The 23,048-nt window shown below is 36.0% G+C and overlaps 2 protein-coding genes across 4 annotated transcripts in view; one reads left to right on the top strand and one right to left on the bottom strand.

Moving 5' to 3' along the window:
- LOC112022248 (ATP-dependent DNA helicase homolog RECG, chloroplastic) overlaps window positions 1-12,253 on the bottom strand; it is a 22,340-nt gene extending 10,087 nt beyond the window's left edge. The window contains 6 exon segments of the mRNA XM_065768784.1: window positions 8,089-8,323; window positions 10,150-10,262; window positions 10,360-10,584; window positions 10,670-10,981; window positions 12,051-12,177; window positions 12,249-12,253. Of these exon segments, the coding sequence (XP_065624856.1) occupies window positions 8,089-8,323; window positions 10,150-10,262; window positions 10,360-10,584; window positions 10,670-10,981; window positions 12,051-12,177; window positions 12,249-12,253 (1,017 nt within the window).
- Window positions 12,254-18,239: 5,986 nt separating this feature from the next.
- On the top strand, window positions 18,240-20,444 carry LOC112022283 (uncharacterized). 3 transcript variants are annotated; one of them, XM_024054849.2, is made up of 6 exons: window positions 18,240-18,341; window positions 18,955-19,061; window positions 19,225-19,385; window positions 19,531-19,718; window positions 19,922-19,964; window positions 20,122-20,444. In XM_024054849.2, the coding sequence occupies exons 2-6, from the start codon at window positions 18,997-18,999 to the stop codon at window positions 20,250-20,252; spliced, it is 588 nt and encodes a 195-aa protein (XP_023910617.1). In that variant the 5' UTR covers window positions 18,240-18,341; window positions 18,955-18,996; the 3' UTR covers window positions 20,253-20,444. The 3 variants fall into 3 exon arrangements, with proteins under 3 accessions (XP_023910617.1, XP_065624859.1, XP_023910618.1); XM_024054850.2 differs by having other exon boundaries at window positions 18,252-18,341; window positions 18,950-19,061; XM_065768787.1 differs by lacking the exon at window positions 18,955-19,061 and having other exon boundaries at window positions 18,245-18,341.
- Window positions 20,445-23,048: the final 2,604 nt, after the last annotated feature.

The following is a 23,048-nucleotide window of genomic DNA, read 5'->3' as shown; positions in this document are numbered from 1 at the left end:
ACTATCGGGATCACGACTTCACCCTCTCTCCTCTTAATGTACCACTCCCCTTCTTCACAGTACTTCAAACTCACATTATTGGGTATCCCATAGTCAACAATGAATTTGTTCATCATCTCGTCGGACTCAACCAACTTCTTAAACTTACCCATTCCCCAAGGACGACTAAAAGTTCCAGAAGAAGAAAAGAAGGAATAGAATCAAGGAAATTTGGGGCCACTGAAAGAAGAAGACTTACAGAAATATGACGATTCTTTTCAGGTAGTGTGCAAGTTGAACCAGATTCAAATCATACGCATCAATGGTTGTAAGCGCGAAAATGAGGAAACCAGGTGGTTCAAACAGGTGCTTATACTCCCCCTTAGGTTCCCCGAATGTAACTGCCTGCCCATAAAAGTATGAGATCCCCACCGAACAATTACCATCACACCGTTGAAAGTGGGAAACGTGGTGCCGCCAAAATTTAATGTGGGCACACATTAAGTCTTGAAACGCCAAAAACGCACATCGGGCAGTCGAAAAGTCGCCAGCATTAACACGAACCAAAGTGGGGCGACTCGTCTAGAGGGCCCGGAAGTATCAAAACCCTCCTCCCCGTCTGAGGGAACGTGCAGCAGGGTTTTGAGGGGCTATTGTGGGGCCTGTGGGCCTGATAGCCTCGGCCCATCGTGTAGCAGGCCCAAGGCCCACGCCGAGGAAGACTGACCATTCAAGGCTAAGTTGGGGAAAGCATCTTTTTTACCCACGTCCTCGGCATACTAAAGATAATTTTGGGAAGGGACAAGCCCAGAGCAAGCTGTCACATTCACACTTAATGCATTCACCTAACCCCTCTGGCCTCATTAATGGTGATATAACCCCTTAGCAGGGCAACGTTGATCAGAGTGAATCACTTGAGTACTGATAAGGCCTCTGATGGGACGGACGGCCAGAAGAAAGGCGAATGGATGATTAACAGATGGAAGAAGGAGATAGGAAGATGAAGACTATATAAGAAAAGCAAGTAAAGTAAAAAGAGGGGGGAGAAAAAAGGGAGAAGAAAAAGGGCTCCTCGGCCATGGGCCGAGGAGCAGTCCCCCAATTATAAAAAAGTTCTAAGTATTCTTTAATAAAAGAAGAAAGTTCATGCTTGGTGAACGGCGGCTAGCGCCTAAACTTTCAATCCATTCTCTACAAATTTATTGTTTGGGCTTATTGGGCTGAAAACTCATTCATACTCTGGGTCCAATCCAAATTGAGTCCCTATAGTTGCTATAGACACTATTTTAAAATGCCACTATAGAGCTTAGAACTTGGCCATTTATAGCCGTGTTTTTAGAAAACGCTACTATAGGGTACCTTTTTGTAGTATAGGGCACCTTTTATAATATATTTTTTGTAGGATCTGTTGTTAAGTTTGAGCTCTGTTATCCTGACTGGATCAATAGTTACGTTCTAAAGAAAGACTCTTAATTAAAGGGAGTGCGCTTGATGTTAAACAGGTTGAATGTGACTATGCCCAACTGGAGCCGCCACCCAAGTTAGATATGGACACTGTTCTTGGTTTTAAATATTATTACCGCGGCCCGGTACTATTCTTTTTACTCTGCCTTTTCAAATTCATATTACCTCGTATGAAAAAATTTCTGGCTTTGTATAGATAAACCCCTTCCCCTCCTCTCTTTCTCTTCTAGATTGTAGATGAGTATATTCTGGAAATTAATTTGATTGTTCTTGCATTGGACATTCTTATGCATTCATTAATTAACTTCTTTATATGCGTTTAATAATGGTCCTCAAATTAATGTATAGTTCTCATCCAAAAAATAATAATAATAATAATTGTAGGGTCAGTTTTTGCAGCCCAAGTCCAAAAAGGTATGGGTCCTTGGCCCTCCGAGCCCAAAACAATAAATTTTGTAGAGAGTGGGTGAAAGAGCTAGGCTAATAATGAAAATAACAATATCAAACAGCGATGCGAATGGGAAGATTTGGATTAATGTGCTCTTGGACTAATATGAATACTCCGTCCGAAGAGATGTTTTTCATTGATCATATAAGGTTACAATTCCTGGGGCTACAACTATCTCATATATCCTTTTCCTCTCCTATTTTTCGATCCCCCTCTATCAGAGGTACCCTTCCCTTATATAGCATTGCCTTCTTACATCTCCTCCGTCCATTTGTTCATCATCCAGGCGCCTACTTGAGTACATGTCCCATCACCCCACTTTTAGCCTTATGTGAGTGGCGGTAGCTGAGAAAGCACTGTTCAGGGGTCCTATCCTCATAAATGCGGCCATCCCTTAGCAGGGCAACGTTGATCAGAGTGAATCACTTGAGTACTGATAAGGCCTCTGATGGGACGGACGGCCAGAAGAAAGGCGAATGGATGATTAACAGATGGAAGAAGGAAATAGGAAGATGAAGACTATATAAGAAAAGCAAGTAAAGTAAAAAGAGGGGGGAGAAAAAAGGGTTAAGAAAAAGGGCTCCTCGGCCACGGGCCGAGGAGCAGTCCCCCAGTTGTAAAAAAGTTCTAAGTATTCTTTAATAAAAGAAGAAAGTTCATGCTTGGTGAACGGCGGCCAGCGCCTAAACCTTCAATCCATTCTCTACAAATTTATTGTTTGGGCTTATTGGGCTGAAAACTCATTCATACTCTGGGTCCAATCCAAATTGAGTCCCTACAGTTGCTATAGACACTATTTTAAAATGCCACTATAGAGCTTAGAACTTGGCCATTTATAGCCGTGTTTTTAGAAAACGCTACTATAGGGTACCTTTTTGTAGTATAGGGCACCTTTTATAATATATTTTTTGTAGGATCTGTTCTTAAGTTTGAGCTCTGTTATCCTGACTGGATTAATAGTTACGTTCTAAAGAAAGACTCTTAATTAAAGGGAGTGCGCTTGATGTTAAACAGGTTGAATGTGACTATGCCCAACTGGAGCCGCCGCCCAAGTTGGATATGGACACTGTTCTTGGTTTTAAATATTATTACCGCCGCCCGGTACTATTCTTTTTACTCTGCCTTTTCAAATTCATATTACCTCGTATGAAAAAATTTCTGGCTTTGTATAGATAAACCCCTTCCCCTCCTCTCTTTCTCTTCTAGATTGTAGATGAGTATATTCTGGAAATTAATTTGATTGTTCTTGCATTGGACATTCTTATGCATTCATTAATTAACTTCTTTATATGCGTTTAATAATGGTCCTCAAATTAATGTATAGTTCTCATCCAAAAAATAATAATAATAATCTATAGTTGACCCTATTGTCATAAGTCTGTTTGTTAATGTATTGTTATGTTTATCTTGTACAAGTCTTTTTAAGATTGCACCGCTCTAATATAATGAAATCTGACTCTCTCTTTTTGCCCTAAGAAAAGGGCTATAAGTTCAAATGGGCTAGAATACATTGGATGGGTATGGCCTTTAAGATTAATTTGTGGTTTTCTTCACTTTTTAAGCTTTCTTATTTTAACTTCCAACTTGGCAAATTATTTTTGTTACTTTTGGTTCCATTGTGTTTTTGGGATTATATAATCTCACTATGAATGATGGTGATTGAACTCTTTTGTAGGTTGCAATGTAGATAGTGATCGTCATGCTCTAAATATGCCCATTATTTGCAAGGAGCTCGAAGACTATGTCACCCCCAATTGGAAATTATCAGATGGATGTGAAAGCATGTGATTTCGTATCCCATGCTAGTTTTAATGTGGACATTGAGTGGAAGATCATTATTGTAGTTGATATTCTCTTGCACTAGTTGGACAGTTCCTTCAAATGTGAAGTTATCCTATCTCAGCATTTTAAGGTTTTTATCTTATTTTATTTTCCTTCAAATGTGAAGTTATCCTATATTAGCATTTTAAGGTTTTTATTTTATTTTATTTTGCTATAGATGCCATATAGCCTCTTTTTTATTTATTTTTTTGGTGAACTTAATTTAAGTAACCGAAAATATGGGTTTAGTCCCTAAAATTTGGATGCAAATTCTATTTTAGTCCATGAAATCTATCACAAAAGAAACTAACTCCACAAATCAAGGATTCACTAGTTTTGCAGCCTCCAATTGTAATGTGACATCAGATTTTCTCACACAATCATACCCTTATAAATATTTAACGTAGAAAAATTAAAATTCAAATCTATGAGTCAGTCTATTAAAAAATTTCATCTATTTTAGTATAATAATCTATTTATTATGGGGAGATTTGCTGAGTATGTTGTATGTTATTGGATTCAAAAAAAGATGGGATAGTGGATTCAAGGACTTTCTTAAAAGAGAGAGAGAAGAAGAAGAAGAAGAAGAAGAAGAAGAAGAAGAAGAAGAAGAAGAAGAACAAGATTGAGGAGGAATAGAGTAGGGAAAGAGAGGATAAAGTATATCATGTTTCTATATTACTGCATGATTTTGTCTTGCCCCATTCTCGCCCTGCTCCGCATGATGGGAAAAATTTTCTCACCCCATCCCTGCCCCTTGGGGCCTCGTGAAACCCCGTCCCACCTCGTAAAACTCTACTTTTTGTTAATTTGCCCTACAACTAGTACAATTTTTTTTAATGAAACCTATTTCATTAATAAAAATATACTTCAAATTACAACTAACTTTATCCCATCAAATCAAATCAATTCTTAGAAAAAATTGAATAATATATCCAAGTGTTGAATAAGACAATCATAAAAAAAATCTCATAGTATAACACATAACAAAATAAAGGCAGAGAACTTAGAACAAAATAAGTTAATATTGATATGTTTGTTTAAATAGTAGGGTTTTAGAGTATAAAAAATTTATACTTGTAACCCTTAGCAACATAAGGTGGGGACGGAGAGGGGCAGGTAGGTCTAAAAAGTCTAAACCCATCCCCACCTCGCCCCGTGGTGCGAGGCTAAAATCTTGCCCCATCTCCACCCCACCACCATTGCAAGGCTGAGAAAACTCATGCGGGGCGAAGTGGGGAGGGGAGGGTTAAGTGGGGCGGGGCAGCAAAATTTCAAAAGAAGATGGGATAGTGGATTCAAGGACTTGAGAGAGAGAGAGAGAGAGAGAGAGAGAGAGAGAGAGAGAGAGAGAGAGAGAGAGAGAGAGAAGAAGATTGAGGAGGAATAGATTAGGGAAAGAGAGGATAAAGTATATCATGTTTCTGTATTAACAAGTTAGCTATTTCAGTGTTTCATCACCAATAAATGATTGACACATGTCCAAAAAAAAAAAAACACATTAGCTTACTCCACTAACACAAATAAAAAAACAATATTATCCCTGAAAAATTCTCAAAGCCGACACTTTACTTTCTCTCTATCCTCCTCTTTCAAAATCTCCTCAAATGAAGCTCCAGAAATATAATTTCTTGGAGATTTGAGTATTATGGTGTGGATTTGAAAACCTGCCTGTTTAAGGGGTAAGCGTCTAAAGATTGAATGAGTTATAGTCACGGTTGGATTAAAGTGAACTCCAGATATGTGGCCAAGAGAATAAATCATGACCATGACGATCAAACCCCATACCACACAAATCCCTGGAAATGTTACTGACCTATATATCTTATTGACAACAATCGAACCACACCCAGCAAAGACTAACATGTATGTTCCAATGACTTCAGCAATGACCTGAAGAAAAAAAAAATTTTAAAAAAAAAATTGAGAGGATTAATTAGTAAAATTTAGATAAATACTTAAGTATGATACTTTAAGTTCTCCAATCAAATTTAACCATATAGATGCACTGATAAATGAACCATATGGTTAAATATGATTTCCTAGCCTCTTGCAATTTTTGTATTTGATTTCTTGACCCCTTGTACACTTCCTGTGTACTAGCGTGTTCCTTTTTTATATCAACAAAACTTATTACTTATAAAAATAAAAATAAAGTTTTGGAAATTAACCATGTAGGTCAAGCTTTCTATTTGCACATCCATTTCTCACAACTTTCAGGGATTACCTTCATTTTTTGGATTGGTACACAACTTTCTGTTTTGATAAATAAGTAAATTTTATTAATTAAAGGATAAAAGACACCATACAGTATATGGAATATATAATATATGTGAATCAATGAATGAGAAAAGTACAACTATCAAGAAAATTCAACAAGCTAGAGCCAGAATGACCACCCAAAGTAGTCATCCATCCAAACAAATTACGTAAAAAACATAAGCTTCACATCCACCATAGAATGTTCCGATCCTTAGGATGTTCGGCTATTCCGCTCCTTCCACATGATACAAAGAGGGGTGGCATTCCAAATATCCCTTATGCCGTACCTAGTATACCGCCCTTTCCAATTCACCAATATATTAGGCATAACCCACTGCACCCTAAACAAACAAAGAAAAAAGGACCATAGCTCTCTAGCCATTTGACGATACAGCAATAAGTGATCAACAGATCCCCCATATTGCTTACACAAACACAACCAATTCATAATTAGAACTCCCCATCTTCATAAATTATCAAAAGTAAAAATATTACCCAAGACTGCAGTCCAAGCAAAGAAAGCCACTTTGGTATACACCTTAACTTTCCCAATACTCTTTCTGACAAGACATGACCATCTGCCAATGCCACCTTGATGCTCCTCAAAAATAACAATAACGCGTGAATTTTGTTTTTCATAGGTAAGATAAAGTTTCATTGAAAAAAAAACTATTTCATGGAAAAGAACATGAGGTAGCCAATAACATACAGTAATGACTCAAAACTATGTACAAGAACAAAGGGAATATATAAAAAGAGAATCATTAGATGTAAATCTCCGAGCCCGAGACCAATTAAATAAAGACCATGTAAATGACGCAAGATATACCACATCATTTTCCCTATGATTCCTGGTTTTTAATTAGACCTTAGCTTCAATACTAAGAGAGAACATGCACCAATACCTCTTAGGGTCTCTTAGGGTATGTTTGGTTGGGGAAAAACTTGAAGGATGGAAGAAGGGAATAAAGTTTTCCCTTGCTTGGTGGGGTGAAAATGAAGAAGGCTGGAGAGGTGGTTAAAAGGAGTTTTTCACCTAGGCACACCAAAAACCATCCCCCAAATTAGGCAAAAAAACTTGGGGAGAAAAGCATGCATGAAAAAAAGTTACAATTTCGCGCCTTTAGCTCCCATTTAATTCAGCGCAAAACGTGTTCCTGAAAATGTATTTAGAATTTCTGGGCATTTGGTCCAGCGGAAAATGTTGGTCCAGCCGAAAACAATTTTGACCAGGAAAAAAGGCGTGGGGTGTAAAACAATTTCTCCCAAGACATCACAACCCACCCCCAAAAAAAATCTGTCACAAGTTGCAACACCCAGAGACCCACCTAACAACCCTTGCTCCTCCCCCACGCAACAACTTCTGCTACCACGTTTCCGGATCTGCTTCTCCGTCTCCTTCATTCTGCTTGTCCCAATTTTGCAATCAATCTTTTTTTTTTCTATTATTAATTTCTACATGTTTTTTAATGATATTCTGATTGTAATATTTTTAATTTGACTCAAAATTGTTAGCATAGAAAGCATTGAGATAATAATTTTATTAGAAAAATTCATTATATGCTGACATCAGTTTAATCTATTGTTGGTTGGTATTGTTATTAGAATATTTTTAATTAGTGGTATTGTTATTGTTATTTGCTTAACACCAACTATATAATTGCTTTTACAATCACCCACCATCGAGGAAAATAGCTTTCGTAATACAATTAAACAAATTATTTATTATATTATTGGCTAAGGAGGGGGAGAGGGAGGTAGGACCTATCCCAAGTGCCAAGAAGGCAACCTTGAAAATGGTATGCCCGCTAACCCCACAGAGCTAGGTACTGCCCCACTGAAATGTGTAGCAGTATTCAAAACCAAGCATTGAGCAAGGAGAATGACAGTTTAGGTAGATCACAATAATTAACCGCAGTTATATTCATTCTTAAAACAATGTAGAATGTCTCACACAAAGCATTTAGATCAAATATTGAAGATTTATTAGAATGTTTGCCTTTCCTCAGGGTATGACTCTTACTACAGAACTATACAACAGAAATTGATAACAAGACCAATCAAAACACATCAGAGAACAACAAAAGCAACTTGACAACTATCTCAAGACTCACCTTACCACTAACGCAAACAATCTCTCCCTCTTTATGCTTCGCTTCGAGACTTTTAAGAAAAGGCTGAAAAGTAAAACGACTACCACGAAAAAATTTCTTCAGATGCAAATAAATTGTCTTCTTTTCCTTACTACCAACATCATCAGCTGTATTCTCGGGATTTGATTGATTTTTTGCAATCTCACAGCCTACAACCACCTCAAGAAATGAAAAAGAAAAACTAGCTCTTATTCCCCTGCAGAAAGAATGGTAAGTGTTATCCTTATCCCCAAAACAAATAAAACATAAAACATGAAAAATCATCTCGCTATAGGTTCTCTACAGTTACTATTACCAATCCTATAAGAATAAACGCAAATAAAATGGTTGCACTTGCATATCTTGTTGATGTGCTAAAGCTTCAGTACTTAATTCCATAAGACCAAATTACAAGAATTTTTTACACAACATATTATGTTAAAAAAATCTCCTTTTTGAATAAAACTCCAGTTATTTATTAAAAATAACAATTTTCAGTTATCTCTGTGTGTGTGTGTAAAAAGATCAAACAGTAAAATAAATAAATAAATAAATAATGGATCGAAAAATAGGTCAATGTTGATGTGGAGATAAAAGAGTTGTTTTACATGAAAAAAAGACTCAATTGCATAAAAGTGGATAATTTGGACTGTAGAGAAATGGTTGGGCTTCTAAAGGATTCATCGGATCAAACTTGCCTCTCTTTAGAATCACTTTGTTTTCTTGGTGCAATGGGCAAGTGCCCTCTGCCCTAGTGATATGGTGCAGGTTTCAGTTCTGGAATTAGCCTCTCCAAAAATTATGGGCAAGGCTGCCAACGTACCACCTCTCCCAGGCCCCATAGAACTGAGAACCTTGTGCACCGGGTATGCTAAAGCCCTCAATTTCATTTTCTATTTTAAAGAATCAAATATTATCCCAAAAAATAAAAAGGAAATTAATACTTCACTTTAATATGCTAAAATGCATTAAAAAAGACAGTTTTAACTTTTAATGACCGATTCCATAAATCCAGAAAACATATATTAAATTACTGATTATCCCAAAAGCTTAAGCTATTAGAAAATAGTAAATTTAATCATTTAACCACTAAATTCTAACACTCCCCTCACGTATGGGCTCAAACTAACTTTTAATAGGTGAGACCCAATACATGAGATTTTAAATGGGAACTATAGTGGAGGAGACAATGATCAAACTATGGACCTTCTGCTTTAATTTCATGTTAAATTACTAATTATTCCAAAAGCTTAAGACATAGGTAAATGAAAAATTTAATCATTTAACCACTTAATTCTAACAAGAACAGTATACCAAATATAAAGACACATCAAATCATGGTAAATGTGAATGTTAAAACTAGTCATAGAACACAACCAAAATAGGGCAGGTGTACAACAATGATAAAAAAATAAAAAATAAAAGGCTGAATATAACAATGAGCACACTAAATATGCTGGTTTTATATAACATATATAACTGATTGGTAAATCTTTTAGACACCGAATTCTACTCACTGTCCCTTAGAGTCAACTAACCAAATCTTTTTTCTTTTTCTTTTTTAGATGTTATCACTTTTTATGAGTATAGCTTCTATTACGTCATTTAGCATACATACAACTATCCATTGATCTCATACACCCATATTATTTATCATCACCTAATACATCATAATATTATGCTCTCCCTTCTACAAGCAATTAGAACTCTAACAATGGCCTCATCACATCGGCTGTTGTTTTCCGAAATATCATTCTTTTTCTGATATATCTTGGTATTGCTTTCACTAGGAGCTATGAGCAACTTATACAAGTTAGCTCACATGGAGTAGATCAAAAAAATTTGTTGGCACCGTGCATCACCCCCATGCCAAGGCAGGAGGTGCCTGGAGTGCCTATGATAACACCAACTAAAATATCTCTCAGATGTAGCTGAAAAAGGTCACCAGTTGAACACTTAGAAAGAAATAGAAATACTTCTCCAAAAGAGAAATTACGTCCAAGATATACAATTCAATTTTTTTGGGGGGAAAGGATTAATTACCTTGAAGATAAAATTTTTCCAATGAAAATTAGGTATTGTCCATCATCAATTCCAGTCTGTGCATTCTGTAAGTCAGCATAAGTTCGAGGAAAATGATGCAGCAATTTCCGCAACTACATGGAAACCAAAAAAAATAATGTGAGCCCATGCCTACTTGCAAAATATAAAAACCTAGGACTTCACTTTTAGATAATCTGCAAAAGAGCCCACCATGTGAAAACCACAGTTGTCCAGCTGACCATAGTGCCTCTTACTTAATCCAGGTATGCAATTGATAGAACTGTTAAGAAATGACTCAATGGAGGCAGCATTTACTGGTGATTCAGACCCCAGTTTGTTAGAAGATTCCTCCCCAGAGACCAGATCATCTGATTTTTCTACAGTTTCTAAAGCCATAGGCCGAGGAGATAAAAGGCTTATGAGAGTCCTTTTCTCCTTTTGAAGAAGTTGTTACAATTGGATGGTTCAGAGGAGATAAAGGCTTATAAGAGTCCTTTTCTCCTTTTGATGAAGTTGTTACAATTAGACTGCCAGGCAGTAAACGCCATGTTTCACTAGAACTCTCTTGAACCCACTCCGCATCAATAAGATTAGGGACAAATCCTTCGCAATTTTGGGCAGCTACAGGCTTACTCATCTCAGAGCAATGTGCGGTCTCATTATACAATTCTACCTTAGGAGACCTACCCAAGTTGATGGATGGAAACCTTTTACATGCCAAGGAAACATCGACTTCATCCATTGTGTCTCTAAGATTCACACCAGTTTGCTTTTTAGCACTTCCATTATCAATTGAATCGTGAAGACTATCATAATCCATCATAGCAGATACCTATAACAAAACAAATTGCAGTATTTAAGAGTTAACTTGGAAAAGGCAGTTATGGAATGCCCAAAGCAGAGAAAAAGAACAAACCGGGGCACACTAGGTGAAACAAATGGTCATCACATTCTTTACTAACCCATTCTGAAATGCTTTGCAAAAGAGTATAAAGAAATCTTTCAAATGACAACATAACAGACTGGCAAAACTCATAAAAGCCCACGTATGCATTTGACTAAGTTTTCCTCTGCAAGACTCACTATAATTCCATGTGGACATTTGTTATTCAATTTCCCCATAGGATGCCTTAGTTGTAGCCTAATGTTGCTTCTCCTCCCCTATGAGGAAGTCTTGGGTTCAATTTGTCCGGGATGTGGATTTCATTAACAATCTTAGCATGCCCACCCGTGGTCTTAACACATGTTCCCTAATCTGGACTTCTCAATGAACAATTTACTAGGTATTCTTCATAGATTCAAAACAAACTCAAGTCCAACAATTAATTGCATGTTACCACTATAAACAAAATGAACACCCGTCCCATTCTTTTTTAAAATATCAAAACTACTTCACATGCACCTGTAAAGTACTGGAATTGGGCAGGAACACCATGAGCTAAACCAAAAACCAGAAAAAAATATTAAAGAAATGCATACATAAAGGGCACAAGTCATAACTGTACATGACATGAAAACCCATTGACAGACATCAGAACGAAACATCATTGCAAATGGTGGGTAGAATAAATTTGCCAAAGACCCTGGCCAACAGCCAAGTCAGGTGGATATGCTCAATAATCAGATGAAATGAGTGATAGCTTAATTATCAGCCACGACCTAGAGAAGCTCACCGGGACAATTCAGGAAAAGCCATTTGTACAAATGTCATCTATATCAGTTTTTATGAAAACGTATGGAAAGATGAACCTTTGGTTTTTATTTAAATACACAAAGCAATTACATGCTTCATATAAGCATTTTTATCAAGTAAAATTTCCTTTCTGATGAAAATGCACGAAAAAGTAAATTTATAATGTTCAAATAATAGATTGTACCCAATATGTATGCATAAAATCTACCTTTTCACGATATTTTGATCTATCTGAAATTCTTATTCTTGCTAGTTCCACCAACAGATGTCCTGCTAATTCATGCTTTTGTCGAGAACATAGTTTTGATATTCTAGGGAGGACAAATTTGTTAAACCTGCAACAAGAAAATGCCATTGAAATAATGCCTACAATCTTCCCATGCTTATTGATAATGAAGTACATTACCTCATTTTTCTACCCAAAGCATTCCGGTATCCTCTCTGCGCTTCAAAAACAATTGCGCTTCTCAATCCTTTCCCATAGTAGCACTAGAAAATGAAACTTTTGTCTTTAAGTACATTTAGAAAAGTCAAATTTACAATACAAAATTTAGTAAAAAGATAAATGAGATTTCAAAATAAGGCCAACATAATCAAGCCACGAAACTTGAGCTTGGTTGAATTGCATATAGTTGCCTTAGAAGCCTAAATGTTAGAATTATGGTTACATGATTAAATTCACCATCTCCTAATAGCTCAAGCCTTTGAAAAAATTGGTAATTTATCATGGTATCAAAGGAAGTGGTCTTGAGTTTGAATCCTTGTCTCCACTCTACATCCCATTTAAAATCTTAAAAATCCCACGTTTTGAGTCTTACTAATTGAAGAGGACCCTAGGCCCACACTTGAGAGGCAGTGTTAGAATTCTAGTTAAATGATTAAATTCGTCATTTTCTAACAACTTAACTTTTAGGAGAATCGGTAATTTATCCCTTAACAATTGATATGCTTTGAAGTATGAACATTTCTAAGAAACAATAGTGTTAAAATATATTATTATTATTAGCAACGTGATGTGTTATACCATGTTGTATATGTTAGAGTGCATGCGAAATGGGAAGTATAGAATAGGAACATCAAGAACACGAGATTTACGTGGTTCAGCCTTGATGGCCTACATCCACGGAGGAATCCCTTAAGGGCTACATCTTTATTGTACAAGAGTGTAGTACAATAACTAGTGTTACAATGAACCTTAACATAAGTATATATAGGCAACTAAACCTTAGACTACTAGTACAAGCAGGATTGGGCTTGGGCTTATTACATTGGGCTAATATGTGTCTAATATATATTTCTAACACCCCCCTTCAAACTCAAGGTGGAAGCTCGATGAAGGCTTGAGGTTGGATAAGCATGAGAAGATGACTTAAAGAATGCCTTTGAAGAAACCATGATGAAGAATATACCAATAGACCAATTTCAGAGCTTCAAATGAAGAAACGGAGTCCAAAATTGGAATCTACGCGAAAAATTAAGCAAGATAGGCCCTCTCAAAAAATTTGACTTCGGTCAAAAGTCAATGCAAAAGTCAAAGTCAACTGTCCAGGGTCAAAGTCAACGATCAGTGCTTCACGAGTCAGATCCGGGTGGTTTGGGTCGGGTCGGTCCTGTCAATGATCAGATAGGTGACGTGGTGCTGATGAGGCGACACTGCTGACGTGGCTAGCGACGTGGCTGATGACGTGGTGATGACTTGGATTAGGGCTGACATGGCAACGGCTTGCGTGGTGCTGATGTGGCTAGATGACGTCAGGATGACATCAGCAGCAGTCTTCAGGCTTGTGCGAGTATTCCACCGGCGCGTGTAAGAGTTTAGGAAAACCTTCGGCGCGTGAAGGCGCATGTAACATCCGATACTCTCTAGATTTCTCAGTTTTGCAGATCAGCGAGCTACAAGGCTATCAGGGCGGCGCGTGTAACCATAGGAGGATCTGCACTTTTGAAATCCGCGGCGGCGCGTGGAGGCATGTGTAGAGTTCAGTGGAGACCGAACTTCTAGGTTTTTCTTGCAAGAGGCAGTGGGGCACATCTGTGTGGTTGGTATCGTGAGGCGAAGCTTGGATTTGCACAGATCTGATAAGTTAAGTCACGGCCTGCTTGGTTGTTGGATTTTGACACAGCACAGAGCCATGGTGGCTGCGAGATGTGGAGTCTGGATCCAACAGACAAACATGTGTGACTTCAGATGGTGGTATGCACATGAGAATCTTCTTTGCTGTGTACAGATGTTTGTTTGATGCCAAGAACGAACCTTGCTCTGATACCATGTCAAAATATATTATTATTAGCAACATGATGTATTATACCATGTTGTATATGCTAGAATGGATGCGGAATGGGAAGCATGGAATAGGAACACCATGAACACGAGGTTTATGTGGTTCAGCCTTGTCGGTCTACCTCCACGGAGGAATCCCTTAAGGGCTACATCTTTATTGTATAAGAGTGTAGTACAATAACCTGTGTTACAATGAACCCTAACATAAGTATATTAAGCGACTAAACCCTAGACTACTAGTACAAGTAGGATTGGGCTTGGGCCTATTACATTAGGCAAATATGTGTCTAATATATATCTCTAACAAATAGGAAAAGAACTGAGTAGTGACTATTATGCATTAATTGTGAAGCTAGGAAGCACATTGACACGGGTATGACACGATTACACAAGCAATTTCTAAAAAATTGTAACGTAAAACGGCCGGTACAACATGAGTATGACACGGGTACAACACTCTAAATAAAATGTCCGTGCTTCCTAGTTGTGAAAGAGCAAAGCCAAAAACTTACAAGTATAGAAACAACAACATGAATTTCACTCCATTCACGTCTCAAAAGACATAAACCAATTAAAACTCAATGTAGCTATGTGTTTGAATTCAATTGGACTTAGAGAGTATAACATTGTTAATGCTTCATTGTTCAAATTTTTTAATTGGGGAACCTCCTAAGGAACTGTACCTAAGTTTTGCTCTAAAAATAAAGTGAGTTTAAGTCATAACTGATGAAAAGGATAAATAAGAATAGAAGTAAGTGTTTTACCAGGCCACATGATTGCACAATTGATAGTGTGAGTACCATCTTTGCATGAATAGGACATGCCTAAATAACATCAACGTTGATTAAACCTGAAAAACAAGATACATAATAGTAATACTCAGTTAATTGACTCAGGTTGTAAATGAATTTCAATTTTCTTGAGCAAAATCATAGAGATTTTGAATTTCACAACGGATAATTGAACAAAACCCTGATAATTGGGAATTGCAAGGTACCTTTGAGTGTGAACCACTGGTTTTTGGAGAAAAAGCTGAGAGAGCGGAGAGTGGAGAGTGAGCTAGAGAGTTCGAGAAAGCAAAAGATGAACGGCGGGAGACGTTAAAAAAACAATTGCCCAATAACTTTCCACGTCTCGTCAATGCCTGAGCCCGACTTAAAATACTCCAATCTCCGGTCTCCAATTCTTCCTTTGTCATTTTAATATGAAGTTTTTAATTTACTCGTCAAAAATTAAAAATAAAAAAAAAATAAAAAGAAGTTATAAAGTTTTCAATTAATTTAGGTTTTTTTAAGGAATTGATTTAGAATTTTGTATTTAATTGAAATTCATAGTTTATAGTGTTTCTTTATATAACATTTGAGAGCCATGACTCAATATTTCAAAGAGTTTTGTAACTTAATAAATTTTTCTTTTTCTTTTTGTATTTCAAGAGTTTTCAAATTCCGTCTAAAAAAAGTCCTGGAGTAGTGAGTGCTTAAGTTCAACCACTGTAGAAGTATCTAATGCGCACTTATTGTTTTGTTTTTTTTTTGTTTTTTTTTTTTTTTGGAACTTGCAAATCTCAAGAGAAAAAAAAAAATAAAGGAAGAAAGGAAATTAAAATCAGTTTAAAGATAGCGACCGCGCATCCTTACTATGGTGGTCACTCCACAATTATAAGTGCTCTGTGAGGTGTAGGGGGCAAGGCCGGAGTTCAAGTCTTCAAGAGGAAACATCACACACATATATACCTAGATTAGGCTAAAGTAGAATTTCTATCTTGTAAAAAAAAATATAAAAAAAAATAGCTTAAAGATACGATTCGGTCATTTAAACTTTAAAGATAATATTTGACCCCACTTGATTGAGTTTGGTAGTGGGTTCAAAGCAAATGGCCTAGTATATACAAATGAGCTTGGATTTTACAAGTAGTAATATTGGAAAATCCTATGAATTTCTCTTTAATGTTGAGCAAATTTTGTAAAAACTTTGAAAATGTATACTTAACTTAATATGGATGTATAAGGGATTTGGGGTTCAATCCCCGCCTACACCAAAAACTGATTGATGTCTTAGTCTGATGATAAAGAGTTATCATTAAGGGTGCGTTTGTTTCGGGTGAAAACACTTTTAGGAAATGGTTTTACAGCATGGGTTAAAAGGGAGTTCTCTCCCTTTTTTTTCTTTAACTTGAATGATAGGTTAAAAGGGAATTTTAATCCATGGGAAAATAGGTTAATCTTAGACCCAATTCATGAAAAATGAATTGATTGTTGGTTTGACCATTTGACTTTGATTTTTTTTTTTTTTTTTGGAGAAAAACATTGACATATTAAAACACAAAATTTGTCCAAAATTTATGAGAAATAGTCTAACACAAGCTCCCTTTTCTAGCTATAATTTGTTCAAGTTATTTGAATTGAATTAATCCCACATTGGAAAATGAGTGTGAGTTATAGAGGTTTAAAACCTATGCTGTTATCCAAGAGTTAGACCCTTTTGAATATACATCACTGTTAGTTTCTTTAAAACTTTCTCCCCTCCCCCCTTGTGTGTGTGTGTGTTAAAATACTTAGTATTCTCAAAAGAAAAAACAATGGGTTAATCCCACATTGGAAAATGAATGTGAGTTATAAAACTTTAAAGCATGTGCTGTGTATCCAAGAGTTAGACCCTTTTAGTAATAAATAGATTATGCTAAAAATTAATGAAATGGACCAAACAGACAGAATTAGATCGAAGTGGGGCGAGTGGATTGAATTAGATCGAATTGGACTGAATAGATTGAAGTGGACAGAATTGGACCTAATGGATTGAAGTAGACCGAATTGGATTGAAGTGGGTTGAATGGACGTAAGTAGACTGAAATGGACTGAGTTAATCTGAAGTGGACATAATGGACCCTATTAGACTGATGTGGACCGAATGGATTGAAGTAGACTGAATTTGACCAAAGTGGAATGAAATGGACCAAACGAACAGAATTAGACCGACGTGTGACAAGTGGATCAAGGTGGACATAATAGACTGAAGTAGACCGAAGTGGACATAATGGACCGAATTAGACCGAAGTGGGTCTAATGGCCGGGTCGATTTTCATTGTTAAATGTGAGTTTGTGTTTATGTTTGTGTTTGTGATAGGATTTGTGTATGGAAAATCATAAATTTGAAATTATTGTATGAGAAGTCAGGAAAACATAAAATTGTTTTTATTTATTTATTTATTTTAGATCGGGTCATTGATTGGACCACGGTTTAGGGGCTTTACTCTTTAGATTAGACCTTGAAGTGGCATGGCAGGGCAAGGCTTGTAGGGGCCCGATAGGGCAAGTGTGGAGGATTTAAAAAAGTAAAAACCTGTTTAGATAACGGGGCGAGTTCGGGTTTCGGGGGTGGCTGGCAGGTAGGGTTTGGACATAAATAAACCTGCCCCAAACTCAACTCGTTGCCATTCTTAGTCCAAATGGGCTTTTTTTTGTTTGATTTTCAAAGATCATTGTTGGGCTTCCATAGTTTTTTTTTTTTTTTCCAGATTTTAGAGCAAGAAAATTAATTTGTTGTTGTTGGGCCTTTTTTCTTTGTTTAAGGGACCAAGTTTAATTTGGTTGAGCTTAAATAAAAATTCAGGGTATTCAAATTTGTTAAGTTGGTAAAATAATAATAATAATAATAATAATAATGTGGTCAAAACAAAATAACTATAAAGAATATTATATATAATTTTATGGTGGCTAAAGTAATGCCTGCCTAGATGGGTTAGAACATAGATCGTTTTTTTTTTTTTTGTTAGTTTTAAGATTTTGTTTTGTGTTAGTGTTAGTGTTTTGATTGTGTCTCTTCTTAAGTTTAGAGATGTTTGAGAGAAGAAAGGGTTTGGGTTTAGTTTGTAGCTATTCTAAATTTTGAGTAAATGTTGAATATATTAATAGGTTGGGTGAATTTTTTATTATGGTTTATTGTTTTACTAATGAACTGTAGGTGATCAGACCAAGAGTCACCAGATCAAGGGAGCGTCGGTTCATTAAAAAAAAAAAAAAAAAAAAAATTAAAGTTTTGCGAGTCGGTTCTAGTAATTTAAAAAAAAAAAAAAAAAAGGGGCTTTTTTATCTTTATTTTTATCGAAGTAGGCCCAGTTGTATACTATAAATATATATTGAGGTTTCCCTCTTTCGTCGTCGGTGCTTTTAGAAACCCTAACCGCTCGCTGCTCTCTCCTTCCCTTCTTCGCCTACACTGGTAATCTCTCTTTCTCCTTCTCCTTCTCCCTCTCTCGCAAATTTAAAAAAAATATGAAAGGGTTTTGTTTGATTATTTTGTGTTTTAGGGCTAGCTCACCGTTTCTGTCAATTTAAATGACTAGGGCCCGTACCACAAGGCACTACACGGTGAATTCATTGGTGTTATGAATTAAGCACAATCTGCTCCGCATGAGCATGAGGTTTAGGATTAATTCATCAAATTTATCTTGGATTTAGTCTAAGAATATTATTAGTTAGTAATTGAAAGTACGTGGTTCACTGTTATAAATTTTTGTATTCTGCGGGATTAGGGTTTTGAAATTTGTTGATTTTGTTTGATCTATTAGGGTTTGTTTCTGTGTTTTTTCGGTTTTAGGCTTTTACAACCACGTAAATTTGTTTAATATCCTCTGCAACTTAGCAAAATTATTCGATTCATTTTTTCAGATTCCCCTCAGTTTGGGTTTATTGTTTTGGTTTACTTAAATTTTCAATCCATGCCGTATTAGGTTTTGTTGATGGTTTCAAAGTTAGATGATCAAATACTTTACACTTGTAATTAAGTATTGGCTCTTTTGTATTGTTGATATTTTTATGACTTTCTAGTACAGTTAACGAATTACGACCTATAGACCCATTTCTACAAGTCAGTAATGGAGTCGGTCACAGAACCAATGGAGTCGGTCACAGAACCAGCAGAGGCCGTTTCAAAGTCCATGTAATTGCTAATCCTTATTTCTTAATAATTAATTAAATGCAGTTGTTCTTCTTCTGAAATAAACCATGAATGAAAATTGTTTTTCTTATTCTTAATAAGAGATTTCAACCCTTTATTTTGTTCATATCTTAAATTATTATATTTATTTACTTGTTGTTTCAAGATGCAAGTTGAGCATGCAAGAATCATCTTCATCATCAGAAGAAGAATCATCTGAAGAAGAAGAATCATCAGAAGAAGAAGAATCAAAAAAAGAATCAGGAGAAGAAGAATCATCAGATTCAGCAGAAGAATTTTGTGAACCTCATTTATGGAAAAGGATAGGTGTGATGATTTCTGTCCTCCTATTCTATTCTGTTTCATCCTTTATTTAATTATTAGATTATAATACTATTCTGTTTCATCCTATTATAATACTATTCTGTTTCATCCTTTATTTAATTATTAGATTATAATATATTTTTTGCAGGATCTGTTGTTAAGTTTGAGCTCTGTTATCCTGACTGGATGAACAGTTACCTTCTGAAGAAAAGACTCCTAATTAGAGCGAGTGGGCTTGATGTTAAACAGGTTGAACGTGACTATGCCCAACTCGAGCCGCCACCCAAGTTGGATATGGGCACTGTTCTTGGTTTTAAATATTATTACCGCCGCCCGGTACTATTCTTTTTACTCGGCCTTTTCAAATTCATATTACCTCGTATGAAAAAATTTCTGGCTTTGTTAATAATAATAATCTATAGTTGACCCTATTGTCATGAGTCTGTTTGTTAATGTGTTGTTATGTTTATCTTGCACAAGTCTTTTTAAGATTGCACCGCTCTAATATAATGAAATCTGACTCTCTCTTTTTGCCCCAGGAAAAGGGCTATAAGTTCGTATGGGATAGAATACATTGGATGGGTATGGCCTTTAAGATTAATTTGTGGTTTTCTTCACTTTTTAAGCTTTCTTATCTTAACTTCCAACTTGGCTAATTATTTTTGTCACTTTTGGTTCCATTGTGTTTTTGGGAGTATATAATCTCACTATGGATGATGGTGATTGAACTCTTTTGTAGGTTGCAATGTAGATAGTGATCGTCATGCTTTAAATATGCCCATTGTTAGCGAGGATCTCGAAGACTATGTCACTCCCAATTGGAAATTATCAGATGGATGCAAAAAAATGCCATTTCGTATCCCATGCTAGTTTTAATGTGGACATTGAGTGGAAGATCATTATTGTAGTTGATATTCTCTTGCACTAGTTGGACAGTTCCTTCAAATGTGAAGTTACCCTATATCAGTATTTTAAGGTTTTTCTTTTATTTTATTTTCCTTCAAATGTGAAGTTACCCTATATTAGCACTTTAAGGTTTTTATTTTATTTTATTTTGCTATAGATGCCATATAGCCTCTTTTTTATTTATTTTTTTGGCGAACTTAATTTAAGTAACCAAAAATATGGGTTTGGTCGCTAAAATTTGGATACAAATTCTATTTGAGTCCATGAAATTTATCACAAGAGAAACTAGCTCCACAAATCAAAGATTCACTAGTTTTGTAGCCTCCAATTGCAATGTGACATCAGATTTTTACTCACACTATCATACCCTTATAAATATTTAATGTAGAAAAATTGAAACTCAAATCTAAGAGTCGGTCTATTAAAAAATTCCGTCTGTTTTAGTAGAATAACTTATTATGGGGAGATTTGCCGAGTAATGTTGTTGGAGTCAAAAGAAGATGGGATAGTGGATCAACAGACAGAGCGTTAGAGGATAATCTATATCGTGTTTCTGTATAATGTATATCATGTTTCTCTATCCTCCTCTTTCAAAATCTCTTCAAATGAAATGAAGCTCCAGAATATATAATTTCTTGGAGATTTGAGTATTATGGTGCGGATTTGAAAACCTGTCTGTTTAAGGGGTAAGCATCTAAAGATTGAATGAGTTATGGTTGCTGTCGGATTAAAGTGAGCTCCAGATATGAGAATAAATCATGACCATGATAATCAAACCCATACTACACAACTCCCTGGAAATGTTATTGACCTATATATCTTATTGACAACAATTGAACCACACCTAGCAAAGACTAACATGTATGTTCCAATGACTTCAGCAATGACCTGAAGAAAAAAAAAATTGAGAGGAATAATGAGTAAAATTTAGATAAATCTTTAAGTATGATATTTTAAGTTCTCTAATCAAATTTAACCATATAGATGCATTGATAAATGAGCCATATGGTTAAATATGATTGTCACTCAAAAAGATAATATAGTTTTTACTGAATTGGTCAATACAACCATGTAGTTGAATACAATTGAATAATTTAAGGAATTGTACATAAGTTTAATCCTTTGCTAAACTTTTGAATTGTACATATAGTTTTGAGTCATTGTTGCTACTTAGAATAATGAAAATAACATAAGCTTCAAATTGAAATGGTTAAGCTTAAGACTTCATTTGATTATATTAAATATATGGATCTAATTTCAAACAAAGTATAAAATCTATTAGTCTTTTTAAGTAATTTACCCTATTATATATATATATATATTTTTTTTTTTTTGAGTTTTTTTTTTGAGTTGGGTTCAAGTTACACCTGGTGTAACTTTAAGAAATGTTATGCCACCCAATAACTTGTTATAGAATTTATATTTTGATAATCCCACCGTTGAATTGTATGTTCTATATGTTCTTAACATGCATGCCAATTTTCAAGGGCTAGCTGTATCGTTTTCTACAAGGACAGGGTTAGTTGACATAGAAACAAAAAGAGAATTATTTTGGAAAGAATCAGCCTTGACCGAATCAGAAAAGGAATTACCATATTGGGCTTGTGGCAAGTCAGAGGGCAGTGTGAGTGGTGTAACCCTAGCCGCTGTTGAGTTCTTTGTTTCATCAGACCGTCATTGGCCTGTACATTCAGCCTTCATCTTCGAGTAATAACCGAGCACCTCGACTACAGAACTATGAGCTCCAGACCATGGTGAAGCTTTCAGCCATGCCCCATATTCCTTGTCTGCATCAGTAAGTGATCCTTTGCTCTCAATCCAACGATCATAGTCACGGTCATTACGTGTAAGGCGACCGCACCAGTAGCAAAGGTTAGGTAGTCTCTCGTATTTGAAAGAGACACAGAGTTCTCTATTATCATCAAGTGTAACCATCCTCCCACGATAAAGTAGCTATGAAATATCCACCATAACCCGAACTCGCATAAAACCTCCACACTCTTCAGTCTTTGCGTTTGGGAGTTTCAAAATCTGCCCAGCGGGTTTGCACAACGTTTCTACCACCGTGTTAGTTATAAATTTCATCGGAAGACTGTGTAACTAAATCCAGAACGGGGTGCTATTGAAGTCCAAGTCCTCAATTTTACTCACCCCATCATATTTTTGCAAAAGCATCAAGTGTTTATCAAAGCTCCATGGGGCGTTTGCAAGGATAGTATCACCCTCTGTTTCACTATCAAAAGTAAATAGCATGATATGGTTTCCCAGGTTCTTGATTTTGAAGCCACGTTTGGACCTCCATATAGGCGTAAAGGTGGTTGCAACGGCCTCAGGGTTAAGTGCCCTTTTGGTGAGGAACTTGGTAGCGATAATAGAGACAGAGGCAGCCATCTCATCCTGTAGCCGGACCTTGGGACCTTCTTTCTGAGAGATGGTGAGGCTGAACCACTGCTTGGTGAGATCGTCCATGAAGAAAGTCGTTTGTTTCCTACCAACCCGTAAGAAAGAAAATAAAAGACAAAAGCCCTAGGGTAACAGTATTACTCCAAAGGTACAGCAAACTCTTCCAGGAAGAGACGACAGTTCTATAGCCTAGGAGAAAATGGAGAGCACCACCTTTCACTAGCGACAGAGATATATAAATAAATTATAGATATATATATAAATTACAGATATATCTCATAAATAATATGGACAAGGATATCATAAATAATGTGTAAAAGGGTATAATGTCATAAAAAAACTCAGAAAACTGAGGGT

The sequence above is a fragment of the Quercus suber genome, unplaced genomic scaffold (assembly GCF_002906115.3).
Source record: "Quercus suber isolate HL8 unplaced genomic scaffold, Cork oak 2.0 scaffold_996, whole genome shotgun sequence".
Taxonomy (NCBI): Eukaryota; Viridiplantae; Streptophyta; class Magnoliopsida; order Fagales; family Fagaceae; genus Quercus; species Quercus suber.
Note: the sequence above shows the minus strand (reverse complement) of the source record. Positions and strands in the feature narration are given on the sequence as shown.

Excerpts from the sequence above, each read along its gene's own strand:
- LOC112022283 (XM_024054849.2), top strand. The coding sequence starts at position 18,997 with ATGGAGTCGGTCACAGAACCAATGGAGTCGGTCACAGAACCAGCAGAG. Across the intron at positions 19,062-19,224 it reads GAGGCCGTTTCAAAGTCCAT|ATGCAAGTTGAGCATGCAAG; the intron begins GTAATTGCTAAT and ends TGTTGTTTCAAG. Across the intron at positions 19,965-20,121 it reads GGATAGAATACATTGGATGG|GTTGCAATGTAGATAGTGAT; the intron begins GTATGGCCTTTA and ends ACTCTTTTGTAG.